The 16,211-nt window shown below is 55.0% G+C and overlaps 2 protein-coding genes across 5 annotated transcripts in view; one reads left to right on the plus strand and one right to left on the minus strand.

Annotated features, from left to right (window-relative positions):
- SUPT6H (SPT6 homolog, histone chaperone and transcription elongation factor) overlaps window positions 1-5,717 on the plus strand; it is a 41,981-nt gene extending 36,264 nt beyond the window's left edge. For both annotated transcript variants that reach the window (XM_023183901.3, XM_023183902.3), the window contains exons 30-37: window positions 296-534; window positions 1,098-1,211; window positions 1,385-1,509; window positions 3,260-3,372; window positions 3,653-3,730; window positions 3,826-3,992; window positions 4,421-4,608; window positions 4,920-5,717. In XM_023183901.3, the coding sequence (XP_023039669.2) occupies window positions 296-534; window positions 1,098-1,211; window positions 1,385-1,509; window positions 3,260-3,372; window positions 3,653-3,730; window positions 3,826-3,992; window positions 4,421-4,608; window positions 4,920-5,106 (1,211 nt within the window). In that variant the 3' untranslated portion in view covers window positions 5,107-5,717. The remainder of the gene's footprint in view (window positions 1-295; window positions 535-1,097; window positions 1,212-1,384; window positions 1,510-3,259; window positions 3,373-3,652; window positions 3,731-3,825; window positions 3,993-4,420; window positions 4,609-4,919) is intronic.
- Window positions 5,718-6,988: 1,271 nt separating this feature from the next.
- Window positions 6,989-15,707, minus strand: PROCA1 (protein interacting with cyclin A1). 3 transcript variants are annotated; one of them, XM_026447113.1, is made up of 6 exons: window positions 15,399-15,536; window positions 10,795-10,886; window positions 10,337-10,339; window positions 8,188-8,323; window positions 7,788-7,916; window positions 6,989-7,687 (listed from the first exon to the last, which is right to left on the minus strand). In XM_026447113.1, the coding sequence occupies exons 1-6, from the start codon at window positions 15,476-15,478 to the stop codon at window positions 7,033-7,035; spliced, it is 1,095 nt and encodes a 364-aa protein (XP_026302898.1). In that variant the 5' UTR covers window positions 15,479-15,536; the 3' UTR covers window positions 6,989-7,032. The 3 variants fall into 3 exon arrangements, with proteins under 3 accessions (XP_026302898.1, XP_023039671.2, XP_023039672.2); XM_023183903.3 differs by lacking the exons at window positions 10,337-10,339; window positions 10,795-10,886 and having other exon boundaries at window positions 15,388-15,707; XM_023183904.2 differs by lacking the exons at window positions 10,337-10,339; window positions 10,795-10,886; window positions 15,399-15,536 and adding an exon at window positions 14,704-14,909 and having other exon boundaries at window positions 7,788-8,097.
- Window positions 15,708-16,211: the final 504 nt, after the last annotated feature.

A 16,211-nucleotide genomic window follows, 5' to 3' on the forward strand; every position in this document is an offset into this window, starting at 1 on the left:
CTGCATTACAACATGGGTGACAGCGTGAGACTCTGTCTCAAAAAAAAAAAAAAATTAGTCAGGCATGGTGATGTGCACCAGTATTCCCAGCTATTTTAGAGGCTGAGACAGGAGGATTGCTTGAGCCCAGGAGTTCAAGGCTACAGTGAGCCATGATTGTGCCACTGGCACTCCAGCCCAGGTGACAGAGCACCCCAACTCAATAAATAAATAAGAAGTTAAGGCCTGGTTTGTCCTGTTGCTGCCAGCTCCTAGCTCCATTATCCAGTCTGTACTACTTTTCTGCTCTCTTCAGCATATATCAAGAGAGTGATCGCACACCCATCCTTCCATAATATCAATTTCAAGCAAGCAGAAAAGATGATGGAGACCATGGACCAGGGTGATGTGATTATCCGACCAAGCAGCAAGGGCGAGAACCACCTGACAGTGACCTGGAAAGTCAGTGATGGCATCTACCAACACGTGGATGTGCGGGAGGAGGGCAAGGAAAATGCCTTCAGCCTGGGAGCCACTCTGTGGATCAACAGTGAGGTGAGAGCCAGTACCTGCCCTCCTCCCATCCCACTCCTGCTTTCAGAAATGCGCCGTTCAGGGCCCCTTCACCTGACATTAGTAACTCGGGTCATAGGTATTTTAGCTCTGCAGAACAACAGAATGGGAGGTGGTTTGCAGAATGAGTCATTTGATATCAATTTTGTTTATTTTGTTCCCTCATTCCCTGTCCTCCAAACGTTAAAATAGTCTACCTAGAGGGAGCTGGTGGAGGAAGAGAAGAAAATACACATGTGTATGCACACACATATCAAGTTTCTCTTTTCTGTTTTCAGTGAAGAGAAATCTGGTGAATTTTCCTCTTGTTCCCAAGCACTAGGGGAGAGTCAAAGCCAGGATTTAAAGGACTTTATGCCCTGTGAGCTAATATATCTGGACATGACACAGATGGATAAATTGAGGGGACTTTGCTATGGAGTGAGGTTTCAGCAGGACTGAGAAGCCCATCCCCTGCCATGGTTTCTCTTCTGGATGGATTTGATGAAGGGCCAAGAGTCTCAGCTCTGGATATGACACATGAGGCCTTTACCTTCTTCCCACAGGAATTTGAAGATTTGGATGAGATTGTTGCTCGCTATGTCCAGCCCATGGCATCCTTCGCCCGGGACCTTCTAAACCACAAGTATTATCAGGACTGCAGCGGTGGGGACCGCAAGGTGAGCCCAGGTCTCTCTGAGGGATGACACTTTCCAGTAACTTAAGGATGTACGCTTTTCCCTTCAGTGTAGGGGACACTCAAGCGGTAAAGGAAGTGTACATCATGTGTGCACCAGACATTGTGTACCAAGCATGCTGCTATCCCAACCTCTCCCCCTCATTCTACCCCCAGAAATTAGAGGAGCTGCTCATCAAAACTAAGAAGGAGAAGCCCACCTTCATCCCTTATTTCATCTGTGCCTGCAAGGAACTGCCCGGCAAGTTCCTACTGGGATACCAACCCCGGGGTAAACCCAGGTGAGCACTAGTGCTGAGAACGTGCTGCCACTGGGGTTCATAGGCAAGTTAGAAGGGAGGGAGAGGCCCGGCGCAGTGCCCTCTCTGGCTCTGCTGGACTGCCTTTCTCCTCTCATCAGTTTAGAACAGAGGTGGAGGTTGGAGGTGGGAAAAGAAGGTGATGATTTAGAGGCAAAAAGGCAAGGATTCACATAAGAAGGGCGCTTTCTTTAACACCGTGAGAAAGGAGTTCCGTTCACCTCCTCTCCCTCCCACAGAGTGACAGGAGTCACCAGACACTCTTCACCTGATTGCAGAAATTGGGGGCCAGTACACTGGTCTCTCCTGTCCACCGCCTGCCTCACACGCACCAGGGCTTGCACAAGTGGCTCACTGTTGCTGTAATGTGCTCACTCCACCTGCACTGAAACGGTGGTCAGGAGAGCCTGTCTCCTGTTCTGCTCTGTCTCCTGCTCTGCCCCCTTCTGTGTGACTGATAGGCTGGCCTTCCTGAGGAATCCCAGCTAGAGGAATCTGAATCCCTCTAGCATTTACTCTGAACCTAGAGGACAAAGTCCAGTTTCCTTAGACCTGCCTCTTTATGTCTGTGATACAGACTGGTAATCACACTCACCTTCTCTGCCTAAGCCCTGCCCCCACCCTTCCATTGGCCTTTGGCCAAGGCCCTGGGCACTTCTGCTTTTATCCCTGCACTGGCTGCACCTGATGCACAGCTCAGGCTGCATTAGTAGGCGCTCAGTGGCCAGATGACAGGAAGCCCTAGACTGTGGACCATGTGCCATCTTGGGCGTATCTGGAATATTGTGCTCATTTCTTGAGAAGCCTGTTGACTCACCAGTGTGCTTCCAGAGGCCAGCAGCCAGGGCTAAGTGGGGCTAGAAACTGTGTCCTATGAGGAACAGTTGAGCAAACTGAGCGGGGTGGGGGTTGGGGGGGAGGGCCGCTAACCGGGACCAGGTGCAGCATGATTGCTTCTGGAGAAAGGAGCTGACTCTCCTTGTGTGGCAGAATTAATAGAAGAGTTAGGAGGTAGGTGTCAGCCTAATAGAAATGAGAACTGTGTACTAGGTAGCATTATCTGGTTGCCATTGATAGCTGGCCTTTATTGAGCACAACCCAGCTATAGGCATTGTGGAACGTGCTCTGTGCATTCTCATTTATCCTCACGCCCACCCCATAGGTTTAAGTGCTTTGGTCCTCGTTGGACACATGAAGCAGAGATTCAAGTTTAGTAACTTGGTGCAATGTGTCATATGCGGTGAATGGCAGAGCTGAAACTAGCACTGGAACTAACCTAGAGCCCTTCTTAACTACTATCGGCTACTCTCAGAAGTGTTGAACAAGGGCAGACTACCACCTTCCACAGCCACTGCAGAAAGATGCCTGTTTTGGGGGAGTTGCAATTTGCTGCTCTGGGAGGTCCCTTCCAACCCTGGCAGTATGGGACCTTGGTCTCACTTCACCGGCGGTATCTTGCCTTCATACTGCAGCCCAGTATGGTAGCACAGCCTCCAGCAAGCCTTCCTCCGGCAGCCTGTATGCTGCACACGGGGCCACCGACTCCTTGGCCTTGACTGTATTCTGCCATGTGCTGCTCACCTCCCTTCACAGGCCTGGGGACTGGCTCCGTCATCTCTCCTTTCCCCTAGCACCCAGAATGGCTACTTCACATGGTGGGCATCTGTTCTGGTTGCTCTCTCATGGTGAGTCCCAAGTGGTTTCTGACGCATGTTTCCTTCTAAAATCCCAGGATAGAATATGTAACGGTGACTCCAGAGGGATTCCGGTACCGGGGCCAGATCTTCCCAACCGTGAATGGACTCTTTAGATGGTTTAAGGATCACTACCAGGATCCTGTACCAGGTGAGTTCTGCTCTTCCTGACTTCAGGGGCCTGGCTGGAGGAACACCTAGGACCTGACTCAAGAGTAGTCCCAGCCTAGGGGACCAGGTGAGAAGTAGGCTGTCACTGCAGCTGTCTTACTCCTCCTGCAGCCTCCCAGCATCAGGAAGTTTATCCATCCACTGTACCTATGCAGCTTCCCTTCCTCCCTCCACCTACTTCAGTGCCCCCTCCACCCCCTGAATTGGGAAACCAAAAACAGGTTTCTGGAGGGATGTAACTAAGTAACCACTTCCTGCAGGCATCACCCCTAGCAGCAGCAGCAGAACCCGGACACCTGCCTCTATCAATGCTACCCCGGCCAACATCAACCTTGCAGGTGAGGAGCTTGAGCCTGGGACTGGAGGTGGGCAGGGTGGAGCTAAAGGGACTTTCACCTCTAACATGCCCCTCCCCGCCTCTGTGTGCTTACAGATCTGACACGGGCGGTGAATGCCCTGCCTCAGAACATGACTTCACAGATGTTCAGTGCCATTGCTGCGGTGACAGGCCAAGGACAGAACCCTAATGCCACCCCAGCCCAGTGGGCCTCCAGCCAGTATGGCTATGGCGGCAGTGGAGGCGGCAGCAGTGCTTATCACGTATGTGACTTGGGGAGGAGGCTGCCTGTGCAGGGTGGGGCCCATAGACTGGTCTCTCACATTGCCCACAAGGGGCTTCACATGCACAGATGGGGCTGCCACAGCCTTCGTAACTGTCTCCAACAGATATTCCTTGTCCTCAGGCCCATTTGAAGGGGAAGAGAGTAAGAGAGGGCATAACGTTTCCACGGGCCTTTGGAATCTTTGGAACCCACAAGCCACTAGAAACTTGACGTGGTCAGGATCAGTGGGCACCACTGTGTGCTCGGTGCCGACCTGCAGACTTCCCACTGCTGGTCAGAAGCACACACTCAGTGGAGAATCATCTGGAAAGCTTTGCTGAGCCCACCCTTGCGCTTACCCAGAATTCACAGCAAGGCCAAACAAGCCCCACACCCATCCCTATTTAACTCTTCCTGCCTCTCCAGGTATTCCCAACGCCAGCCCAGCAGCCAGTGGCCACACCACTAATGACCCCTAGCTACTCCTACACGACCCCAAGCCAGCCCATCACCACCCCTCAGTACCACCAGCTCCAGGCCAGCACCACCCCGCAGTCGGCCCAGCCCCAGCCCCAGCCCTCCTCCAGCTCCCGGCAACGGCAGCAGCAGCCAAAGTAAGTATCTGGATGGTGGCACAGTGCAGGTCAGTGGTAGGGGCAGGTGTTGTCAAGAGGCCAAGAGGCTTAGCATAGGCAGGTGCTCTGGATCCTCTGAGGGCCCTGATCACATGATATGCCAGGAACACTTAGTTTCTGGGTGAAGACAGAAGAGGGCAGTGTGGCAGCCAGCTGCTGCTATATCTGCCTCACCCCAGCAGAGGGGCTGCTGCCCGGAGGTATGAGGTTCCTTTCTGCAAGGGTACAGTGATGGGTGGGAAGACTTCCTTTTAGCAAAGTCCCAATCTCAATTTTTCTTCCCTTCCCAGGTCCAACAGCCATGCAGCCATCGACTGGGGGAAAATGGCAGAGCAGTGGCTGCAGGAAAAGGAGGCAGAACGGCGGAAACAGAAGCAGCGGCTGACACCTCGGCCTTCCCCCAGTCCCATGATCGAAAGCACCCCCATGTCCATTGCTGGCGATGCCACCCCACTCCTGGACGAGATGGATCGGTAGGGGGCCTGCTCCTCGGACTCTGGTTACCTCTGAGGCTGGGAAAGGCCTGGCCTCCCACTGCCTCCCTCCCTGCCCCTCCTTTTCTGTCCATAAAGTGGCGTGAAGTGACGTTCTCTTTGGTGGTCAACCTGGATGGGTGACAGGCTGGATGGCCTTGTGAACTTGAGCTCAGTGTGTGCTAGGCAACAATTCTCCCACTCCAGACCCTCACCGACCACCTGGCCTGGGACCAGGCTGGGAGGGGAGTGTGGCAGGGAGGAGGAAGAGGAGGGTGAGAATGAGTAGAACAGTTTTGATTCTACTCCCTACAAGCCATTTTGAACTTCTGCCCTCACCAGACGCTGGGCTGTGACTGGGACACAAAACTCAGCACATGAGTCTCCCCTGGCTCTTGTGGGGAGAGGGATGCTATTTATTCAGTTTGGGGCAGGAGGGAGAGGAGGGAAAGTATTTCTGACCCTGATGCCAACAGCCAGGTGGCTGTCCAAGCAGGATTGCAGGGGACACAGGGAAGCAGCACTAACCTGCCCAGTCCCTGCCTGACTGCCCTTTCCCCACTGCTGCTGCCACCGCTTCCTGCCTGTCATTTGAATAAACAGTGTTTCTATTGAGCCCTTGCCAAAGCCTCTCTCTCCAACTCTCCAGCTCTTTGAGGGGTGGCTTTCAAAGCAGTGTTTGGAGCTCCAGGGACCCCCCTGACTTCCATCAGAGGCAAAGATTCATAGACTAGGCAGCTTCTGCATCAGACTGCCTGGGGCATATCCCTGCTCTGCTTACCAGCCCAGTGACCCTGTGCCAGCTCCTGCTGGCTTTCAACTGGCTTTCTTACCTGTAACATGGAGATAGTGATACCTGCCTCATCAGCGGCTGTGAGGACCAAGGCAGCATGTGCAAGCTCCTTGGCCCAATGCCTGGTACCTCACAAATGTTACCCGGTATTATTACACTCACTCACTCACCCACAGCACAGCTGCCCCATCCCCCCACGCCTGCTGGTCTTCTCTGGCATACTCGAGAAAGGCCACAAGTACATCTGGGTTTCTCAACTTGAGCCTCTGCTGTTCGTCTCCTCCCTTTTCCCAGCTGGGCCTTGGTCTCTGGCAAACTCTCAGCAGTAAGGTGTTCCTGCCCCAGGATAGGGCCCCGCTCACCTGCTCCCCTCCAACACACTGGCCCTGGCCTTTTGTCCCTGCTCCACTACATTTTTTGTTCTGAATCTGCCATCCCTGTTTCTGCACAAAGGCTTCATCTCATAGCTCTGTGAGTCAGTGCTGGGAGAGAGGGACCTCTGGCTCCCTTTCCTCTGCTTGGGGCTCAGCAGAGAAGTCAGAAAAGGCCACTGCTGCCCGGACGTGGCACACTCCCTCCCCTTGCTTTTCTTCATCAAGAACTGGGGGAAGGGGCCAGCTCTGCCAGGAACCCAGAAGTCAGCTCCCTTCAGCACAAAAGGGCTACAAGGGAGGAGCTGGACCACCAGCTGGGAAGGTCAGTCTCTGGTGGTACCTCGAGTACCTTCTGCAGAGCCACTTAGAGGAGGGAAAGGCCAGGCACAGTGGCACAGAGTGGGTTAAAAAGTTCCATTTATTGGGGGTATCACCGCAGACAGTACTGCCTCTCCCAGAAGTGGGTTTCACATAGACCGGGAGTCTCTCCCAGGAGAGAGGGGAAGTCCTCCTTCCCACCCAGATGTACTCTTCCACCTTGTCCTAGGAGGTAGGAGGAAATAGGGCCGTGCCCCTTCCTTTCCCTCCCACCTGCCTTCCCATGGGCTTCCTTTGTGAAAGCTGGATTGCCTTTGAGAAACCCCCGCAGCCCTGAGCCCACCCCTTGCCCCGCAAGAAACAGCCAGGTTGGAGGGAGAGAACAGCAGCAGAGGGCCAGCCACAGGCTCGATGGCATTTATTCTGCACCCTGACCACCCTGGCCTCAACTGAGGTTGGGGTTTGATCCTGGAGATTTTCTGTTGTTTACCTTCCTGGCTTGTGAGGGCTTTGCCCCTGTCTTTTTGGCCTGAACTGTGTTCTCTCTCTTCCTGGGCGATGATGATTCCAGAATATCCTCGCTGGACAGTTCCTCCTGCCCCCGGCCATTGTAACTGTCCTCGCTCTCCAGCTCTTCCCTGCTTTCTGGGCTGGACTCGGACATCCTGGCCAGCTGTCTTGGGCTTAATGATCGGCTCGCGTCTGGCGGGGAAGGCTCCAATTTAACCGGGCTTTTCTTCTTAGTCACCTGGCCTTTCTTGGCTTTTTTTTTCAGCTTTGCCTTCTCATCCATATCCTCCTCCTTGTCTTTCTCTTTTTCCTTTTTCTTCTTTACCTTCTTGATCACCTTGCTGCCCTGACCCTTCCCTGTGGGGCTCTCAGAGCGCCAGATGGTGATGGGCGCTGCGGAGTCAGGGGTACCAGTGGCCATGCTGGTGCCTAGGTCAGGGGAGGCGGCGGCAGGCCCCACCTGCGTTGGGATGGGGGGCTTGCTTTCCTGCTCCTCCTCTTCCTCTTCTTCATTTAGATCATCTGCCCCACACTCATGGTGGAGGGGATGGTGGATCACCGCCACAGAGACAGGTCTGTAGCTTTTGCACCTGGGAGGAGGGATGATGAGGGAAGTTTGACAGAGTGGGGGCGGGGGGGGCAGTGCCCTGTAGAGGCCCCTTCCCCATCAGCCCACCGGGGCTCACTCACCAGCCATACCAGAATCGCTCCACATGCTGCTCCTCCGGTGTGAGCTCAAAGCAAGGGGACTCGATGACATGGGAGCAGGTTGGGCCCGCACCCCGGGAGCTGCTGCTGTCCTCTGAGCAGTCCTTCAGCCTGCCATACATGGGACTCTCAGCCCGGCTCCCATCACTCCCCCAGGGACCCAGAGCCAGAAACCTGAGGGACAGTGGGCTTCTGCTGGGCCTGTCCCAGGCCGCCAACAGACCTCCCCATTTCTCTTAGATCAGAGCAACGTGTGCAGAGCTGGGACTGGGCTGGCAGCACCAATTCAAAGCTGAAGAGGCAAACCAAAGGTTGAAGGGGACACCACAATGAAAGTTGGGACCTGCTCTGCCATGGGTCCCCCAAGGGGGCGGGCCCTCACCTAGAATTACAGTTGCAGTGGTCGACAGAGCGTAGGTGCAGGCTGTGGCAGACACAGTCAGAGGCGAAGGGGTAGATGATGTGCCCAGTGCACTGCTTGTGTTTCCAGCAGCACTTGTCAGGCTCCTTGCAGTCACCTGAGGGGGCAGGGGTCTGGGTCATCAGCAGCAGCCGCAGACCTCTGGGTCTTCCCACAGCTCAAGCTCAAACCTCACCAAATTCACCTGCCACCACCAGCTGTCCCCACCCCAAGAAGTGTTTCTGCTTCAGTAGTAGTAACTTGGCCCCAGAGTAACCCCAGGTCCCAGCAAAATGTCTGGTTCCATGTCTGATAACACAGGAGACCCTCACCAAGCCCCCTGCAGTCCTGTGATTGCCTGTTACTTCTGTCCTCTCCCTCCAGTGGGAGGCTTCCACTGGCTCCTGCCTGCCCTTCAGCCAGCTACCCACAATGAGTGGCGGCCCTGCTCCACAAGGCACCTGGTAGGAGAAGGCCCTCCTGCCATGGCATCCCGGAGCCCCAGGAGCAGCAGAGCCGCAGCATCCTCAGTTCCTACACCTGCCCTGGCCCGCTCTGATCTCTCACAGCCTGGCCAGGATCTAAGGCCCGCATCATGCTCCTTAGCTTCTGTCTCATCCTTCCCTCCCCACTTCCCCCTCCTCCCTTTTCCTTCAAGCCCCTTTTCTCTTCCCGCCTGACACCTTTCTCACTCCCCTCCCTTCCCATGCCCGCTTCTTGATCCTTTCCCTGTTCTTCACGCAGCACCTTCCCACACTCTCCCCACTGCCTAGAGTGCCAGGCTTTTGAACGACCCACCCCCAGCCTAGGCACCCTTTTAGGCAGCACAGAGACCACATCCCCTTTCCCAGGGCACAGGAAGAAGCTGCTGGGGTGAGAATTTGGGGTTAGGGGAAAGCCCTGGAGAAAGGCCCCCACCTCTGTTGCTCAGCTCAATGCCAGTCCTGAAGACAGGAGAATTTCCCCAGTCTACCACCACTGCCTTACCTCTGACCCTGCCTAAGGCCCTGATCTACCACCGGCTGTCCCCTCTCAAAGGTAAGCCCATGAGGCAACTCTGCGCCTCTCACAGCCCAGAATCTCACTCACCAGGCAGAGGACAAGGGACCTTACCTCGGATTCCCCCCGCACCCCTAGCGGAGGGAGGGAGCCGGCACTGGCCTGGGGAGCTGTGGCTGGCTTACCCTCAAACAGGCCATGAAAGGGCCGGGCGCGGTGGCTCAAGCCTGTAATCCCAGCACTTTGGGAGGCCGAGACAGGCGGATCACAAGGTCAGGAGATCGAGACCATCCTGGCTAACACGGTGAAACCCCGTCTCCACTAAAAAATACAAAAAACTAGCCGGGCGAGGTGGCAGGCGCCTGTAGTCCCAGCTACTCGGGAGGCTGAGGCAGGAGAATGGCATAAACCCAGGAGGCGGAGCTTGCAGTGAGCTGAGATCCGGCCACCGCACTCCAGCCCGGGTGACAGAGCAAGACTCCGTCTCAAAAAAATAGAAATAAGGCCGGGCGCGGTGGCTCAAGCCTGTAATCCCAGCACTTTGGGAGGCCGAGACGGGCGGATCACGAGGGCAGGAGATCGAGACCATCCTGGCTAACACGGTGAAACCCCGTCTCTACTAAAAAATACAAAAAACTAGCCGGGCGATTTGGCCGGCGCCTGTAGCCCCAGCTACTCGGGAGGCTGAGGCAGGAGAATGGCCTAAACCTAGGAGGCGGAGCTTGCAGTGAGCTGAGATCCGGCCACTGCACTCCAGCCTGGGCGGCAGAGCGAGACTCCGTCTCAAGAAAAAAAAAAAAAAATAGAAATTAAAAAAAGGCCATGAGGACTGTGCCTTTGCCAGTGCCCACGAGGAGAGGAACTAGGGTGAGACCTCATACTGGTCACCAGCCAGCAATGAGCCCAGGCTGTGGTGTGAGTCCAAGTGGCCTCACAGTGCAGCAGCTTGGCCTGAGGCTTACCCACATTTCTCCCTCCTTCCCTTTCCCACACAAAGCTGTGAAGTCCTGGGTCCTCACTACACCGCTGACCCATGGGTGATCTGTGTCTTTCTCCTCCCCTCTTGTACCCTTTATCCCCCGGGAAGATGAGGAAGGCATAGGTGTGTGGCAGGACCCTGAAGCTTCACCACCACCTTGGTCTTCCTCAGCACTGCTGAGCTGGGACAAAGGGCAGCATAGTGGCAAATCGCCCTGAACTTGTAGTCAGGCCTGAGCCCAAGTCGTGGGTCTGTCACTTACTAGCTGGGTGGCCTAGGGCAAATTCCTTTACTTCTCTGAGCCTTTAGTTTCCTTATCCACAAAATGGGATGGTGGTCATACCTATTTTGCAGGGTTGTTGGGCATACTCAATTCACATATGTCAAAGATACTTATGTGCCATAAAGTTCTATACAAATGAATGGGGTGATTGTGGCCTTGAGAAAGGGGTCCCCTCTGGCATCTGTAGGGGATTGGTTGAGGATGGGGCAGCTTAGGGACCAAACACTTCCCTCCCTCCCTGCCTCAGGACCAAGCTTCCACCAGGTATCAGCTTTCCCAGGTGAGGGGTGATGGGGACCCCCCTGGGTCAAAAGTCTCCTGGACTCACCTTCAGAGAAGGTAGACACATCAGTGCTGGATGCCACACCAGCCAGCAGATGTCCTCTCTCCCAGCTGGGTAACCTGTTTACATCTGAGAGAGCACAGAGTGGCAGTGGCGGCAGCAGCCCCCTCCCTGTGCCATTTATTCACCAAACATACCCCGAGAAGTTCCACATGTCAGGCCCCACTGCATCCTGGAGATGCAGAGATAAAACAACAGTCCCTGCTCTTGAGGGGCTGCGGGGTTGGAGGGGTGAGGGGGAGGGAAGAGGGACACAGGAGGTTCATGACAGTGTGATACAGATGCTGACAGGGAAATGGTAGCACAGGACAAGGGCCACCTACCAGGACTGGAAAGGAGGACAGGGGACTATGGAAGACTTCTTAGAAGGGGCATCACTAGAGTTAGAGTGATGAATAGGAGCCAGCCAGGGTCTAGGCAAGGAGGGACAGCTCCAGAAACTGTCCCAGGGTGTGTGGAGCCTGGACACAGGATGACCCTGAGCAGACCTCCAACTGGGGTGGCAGCTCCCCATCAGCAGCCACAAGATAGAGTCTGCCCCTTTGCCTTTCCTTCCCACAACTAGCTTTGTCCCTTGAGGCACTGGACTTCAGGTCTGCTTAAGGAAGGGAAACTGATTGCTTGGTGTCTTCAGCAAGCCTTCAGTGGCACTTGGTCATCCTCCTACAAGTCTCTGATCAGCTCCTCCTCTTGTTTTCCGCAGCACAGCAAATACTCAAAATTTGTTAAATGAACAAAAGAGTGAATGAATGACTTTAAGCACTTCCTGGAAACTCCTGCAACCACTGGTTCTCTCAGCAGATAATTTCACTGCCATTATCTGTGGACACTCCAACCCTCATCAACTTTGCTTGCCTGGGAAAGGGGTGTCCCTCCTTTCTCATGCCCAAAGCATCTATATTTGAGGTCCCAGCCAGAATTGACACCTTCTCCTTCTTTACTGGCTTCTTTTTTCTCCCCTTACAGGCTATAAACATCATAAAACAAAACACTCTGTCAATCCTGTTTCTCCTACCATTGCATATACCCCTTTCAATCCAAATTGATTTACTCATTCATTTAGAGGACATATGTTGGGTGGCTTCACTCAGCACTAGAAAAGAGGCCAAGTTCCTACCTTCAGTGAGCTCAGTGTCTCCACCTTTCTTCTCTTTCAGCCACCTGCAACATGGCAGCCATCCACCCCCCAATCTGAATAGCTTTGGCAAAGGCCACCAGCAGTTTCCCAGTAGCCACACCCAGTGGGCTTCTTATCTCACTTGACCCTGTTTTTTGTTTTGTTTTGAGATGGAGTCTCGCTCTGTCGCCCAGGCTGGAGTGCAGTGGTGCAATCTTGGCTCACTGCACCCTCCGCCTCCCAGGTTCAAGCAATTCTCCTGCCTCAGCCTCCTGAGTAGCTGGGATTACAGGTGCGCGCCACCACACCTGGCTAATTTTTGTATTTTTAGTAGAGACGGTGTTTCACCATGTTGGACAGGCTGGTCTCGAACTCCTGACCTCATGGTCCACCCTCCTTGGCCTCCCAAAGTGTTAGGATTACAGGCGTGAGCCACTGCGCCCAGCCTCACCTGACCCGGTTGACCAATGAGTCTCCTTCTTCTGCAAACTGTTCCTTGGACTTCCATGGCAGACCTCATCTTTCTCTTCCTTCTCTAACCAGCTCTTTAGTTCTTCCCTGTCTCCTTTGTTATCTCCTCTTGTTTTGCTGTACACCTTAAATTGGTGACTACCAGACTTGGTCACCTCCTCAGAAGACTCTACAAAAGCATGTCCTGGATAATTTCATCAACTTCCATGTTTTCAACATCCACCAATGAAATGACATAAATCTGTAATCCCATCATTTTGGGAGTCTGAGGCGGGAAGATCACAAGCCCACGAATTCGAGACCAGCCTGGGCAACATGGCAAAACCCCATCTCTACAAAAAATACAAAAATTAGCTGGCTTAGTGGTGCACACCTGTAGTCCCAGCTACTCAGGAGGCTGAGGTGGGAGGATCACCTGAATCCAGGGAGGTCAAGGCTGCAGTGAGCCGTGATCGCACCATTGCACTGTGGCCTGGGCAACAGGGTAAGACCCTGTCTCAACTAAAATATATGCCTTTGATTCTAAATCCCCACCACAGCCCCATTCTATGGATGAGAACAGAGACTTAGGATAAGTAAGTTGTCCAAAGATACATGTTAATAGATGGCAGAGGTAGGATTCAAACCCAGGTCTTCCTGGTTCCATAGCCTATGCTCTTTCAGCCCTATCTACTTACTGTTGGCTGGGGACACACCCCTGTAAACAAAGGCCATTCTGTATGTGAAGCTCCACAACCAAACCTTAAAACCACATTCTGCTTGAGTGAGCTGGTGAGGCAGAGGTTGCAGTGAGCTGAGAGCACCACAGCACTCCAGCCTGGGAGACAGAGACTCTGTCTTACAAAATAGCTGGGCGCAGTGGCTCACACCTATAATCCCAGAACTTTGGGAGGTTGAGGCAGGTGGATCACGAGGTCAGGAGATCGAGACCATCCCGCCTAACACAGTGAAACCTCGTCTCTACTAAAAATACAAAAAATTAGCCGAGTGTGGTGGTGGGCACCTGTAATACCAGCTACTCACGAGGCTGAGGCAGGAGAATGGTGTGAACCCAGGAGGCGGAGCTTGCAGTGAGCCAAGATGGCGCACTGCACTCCAGCCTGGGCTACAGAGCGAGACTCTGTCTAAAAAAAATTAAAATTAAAATTAAAAAATAAAATAATAAATCACATTCGGCTCCATATGCAAAATCTGTCCTACCAGGCTGGGTGCAGTGGTTCATGCCTGTAATCCCAGAACTTTGGGAGGCCGAGGTGGGCGGATCACTTGAGGTCAGGAGTTTGAGACCAGCATGGCCAGGCGTGGTGGCGCACACCTGTAGTCCCAGCTGCTCTGGAGGCCAAGGCAGGAGAATTTCCTGAACCCCAGAGGTGTAGGTGTAGGTTGCAGTGAGCCGATATCGTGCTACTGCACTCCAGCCTGGGCGGCAGAGTGAGACAGCGGGAAGGACAGGTGTTTTTTTGAGGCTCAGTCACTTCCTACTACACCTGCTTTTCAGCTCCAACACAGCCAATTCCTCACCCTCTGGTTTTACTCAATCCGGACTCCACAGCCTCCCTTATCCACCCTGGACCCTAAAGTCTTGCTGCTGGGGCCTCAGCCAGGGTGAGGAACCAAAACTCCTTTGCCTTGCTGTTTCAGGAGCCACCATGAAAGAGGCACACATGGCCGGGGCGGTGGCTCACGCCTGTAATCCCAGCACTTTGGGAGGCCGAGGTCGGCGGATCACAAGGTCAGGAGTTCAAGACCAGCCTGACCAACATGGTGAAACCCCGTCTCTACTAAAAATACAAAAAAAAAGAAAAAATAGCTGGGTGTGGTGGCACGCGCCTGTAATCCCAGCTACTCAGGAGGCTGAGGCAGGAGACTTGCTTGAACCCGGGAGGCGGAGTTTGCAGTGAGCCGAGATTTCGCCACTACACTCCAGCCTGGGCAACAGAGCGAGACTCCGTCTCAGAAAAAAAAAAAAGCACACATGCAGGGTCAGGGCCTGTTTACCCTCCACTGACTAGATCCCCCAGAGCTGGGACACCCATCAGCTCTGTCTGTGAAGGAGAGGGGCGGAGGAGGGACAAAGGGAGAGACGAATTTAGTAACTCTCTTCAGAGCTGAGAAAAGCAACCTGCTCTTTAGTTCCAGAGGACAGGACAGCTCTGACCAGCAGCAGTCCAGAAGTCCTGCAGCACGAGTGACTGACAACACACACAATGAATAAGGAGGGTGATAGGGTGAAAGAAAGTGGGAGGCTTATGGCGTCTTTCCCCGTGAAGCGTTATGGGCGCACAGAGGCCTAACTCCAGACTCACAGGTTATGCTCATCTGTACAGAATCCTCCCTGTCCTGCAGGGCCGAGGAGCTCTCCTCGCCCTCGAGGCACTGGGGGTGGGCCCCAGAGCAGCGGAAAGGAGTAGGGCGGGAAGGGAGGGAAGGAGAAGGAAGGGAAGAAACTAGGAAAGGAAGGAGGGAAGAGGAGGAAGCAAGGGAGGGCCAGTGCGCCCGCGTCTCCTTGGAAATGCCTCTCTGGCCTCGCCCCCGCGGAGGTAATTGTGATGCCACGCGTGGAACCCTCAGTCTCCCTGGTCCACCCTCAGGGTCGATGGAACCGCCCGCTCCCGCCCAGGCGTCCGGGAGGGCGCTGGTCCATGGGCTCCAGCGAAGGCCGGCGCTTCAAGGGCAGCGGCCTGCGCCCGGTCCACCCAGTCCGATAGCCAAAGAGTTACAGCTCTGGCTGAAGCCAGACTTCCCGCCCAACCCGCGGGCGACCCAGTAGGGCCTCAAGCCCCCAGTCCTCAATCATTGGCCCGCGACTCGACGCGAGCCCGCCCCCGGCCCGCGCCCCCCCCCGGCCCCGCGCGGGGCCCCGCCTCCCTCGTTGGTTTGCCCGCCTCCCTTGTTGGTTTGCCTGCCTCCCGCGTGCGCCGCTCGGGGTCTGCGAGCCGGGCCGCGCCCTCTGCCCAGCCCCTGCTAAGCCCCTGCCCCGCCCCTCTTACCGCAGTACCGGCTCTCATCCCACGAGCGGACCTTGGGCTCGGTCTTTTCCTTAGTCCATCTTTCAATTGTGAGTGTCGTCCTGACCCACATCGCTCTCGGCCCAGGTCTTCGTCTCTACAGGACTCTTCCGTGAAGTCCAACCCTGAGCCTCAGCCCGGCCGAGCCCTCGGCCCAGCCGTGAACTCCAGTCTCGGCTTAGCCCCCGCCTAGCCCCTAACCCCGCCTCATGCTGGCGCAGCCCCCGCCCGCCTCCCCCACTCCGCTCCAGGCTGCGTAGTCTTCCCAGCCCGGGTCTCAGCGTCAGCCGCGTTCTTCATCCGGGGCCTCCCGGCGCCTCGCAGGCACCTCTTTGTTCCCCCTGTAACCCTAGGATTTCCCCTTTATCTCAGACCTTAACCTTACAGGCCCAGTTTTCACCACCCATCTCTGGTTCCAACTTGCAGTCCAAGCCCCAGATTTTAACCCTGCCTCCAGATCGTAGCCCCAATTCTTAGTGTTACAACGAGCCCCGCCCCGGTCATTCTCTAAACCGCACACTCCCGCCCCGCTCCCCGCCCCGCCGACCCTTGGGAACCCAGCCGCAGCCCCACCTCTGCCCGCCGGCGAGCGAGCGAACCCCATCTCTACAAAAAAAAAAAAAAAAATTAGTTAGCTTAGTGGCGCGCACTTGTAGTCCCAGCTACTTGGGAGGCTGAGGTGGCAGGATCACCTGAGCCCAGGGAGGTCCTGGCGTCGCCATCTCCGGCTCTGGTGGAGCCCAGGCTTCCCCTCTCTCGCCCACAGACCTCTCCCAAGGCCTAACTCCACTGGAGAACAGGGCAGG

The sequence above is a fragment of the Piliocolobus tephrosceles genome, chromosome 16 (genome assembly GCF_002776525.5).
Source record: "Piliocolobus tephrosceles isolate RC106 chromosome 16, ASM277652v3, whole genome shotgun sequence".
In the NCBI taxonomy this organism is placed as follows: domain Eukaryota; kingdom Metazoa; phylum Chordata; class Mammalia; order Primates; family Cercopithecidae; genus Piliocolobus; species Piliocolobus tephrosceles.

What these genes read in the sequence shown, in the direction of transcription:
- PROCA1 (XM_026447113.1), bottom strand. Translation starts at nt 15,478, where the DNA reads ATGTGGGTCAGGACGACACTCACAATTGAAAGATGGACTAAGGAAAAG. An exon ending in CACTGCAACTGTAATTCTAG is followed by an intron (nt 7,917 to 8,187) that starts GTGAGGGCCCGC and finishes CATGTATGGCAG; the next exon opens with GCTGAAGGACTGCTCAGAGG. An exon ending in GAGCGATTCTGGTATGGCTG is followed by an intron (nt 7,688 to 7,787) that starts GTGAGTGAGCCC and finishes CCCTCCTCCCAG; the next exon opens with GTGCAAAAGCTACAGACCTG.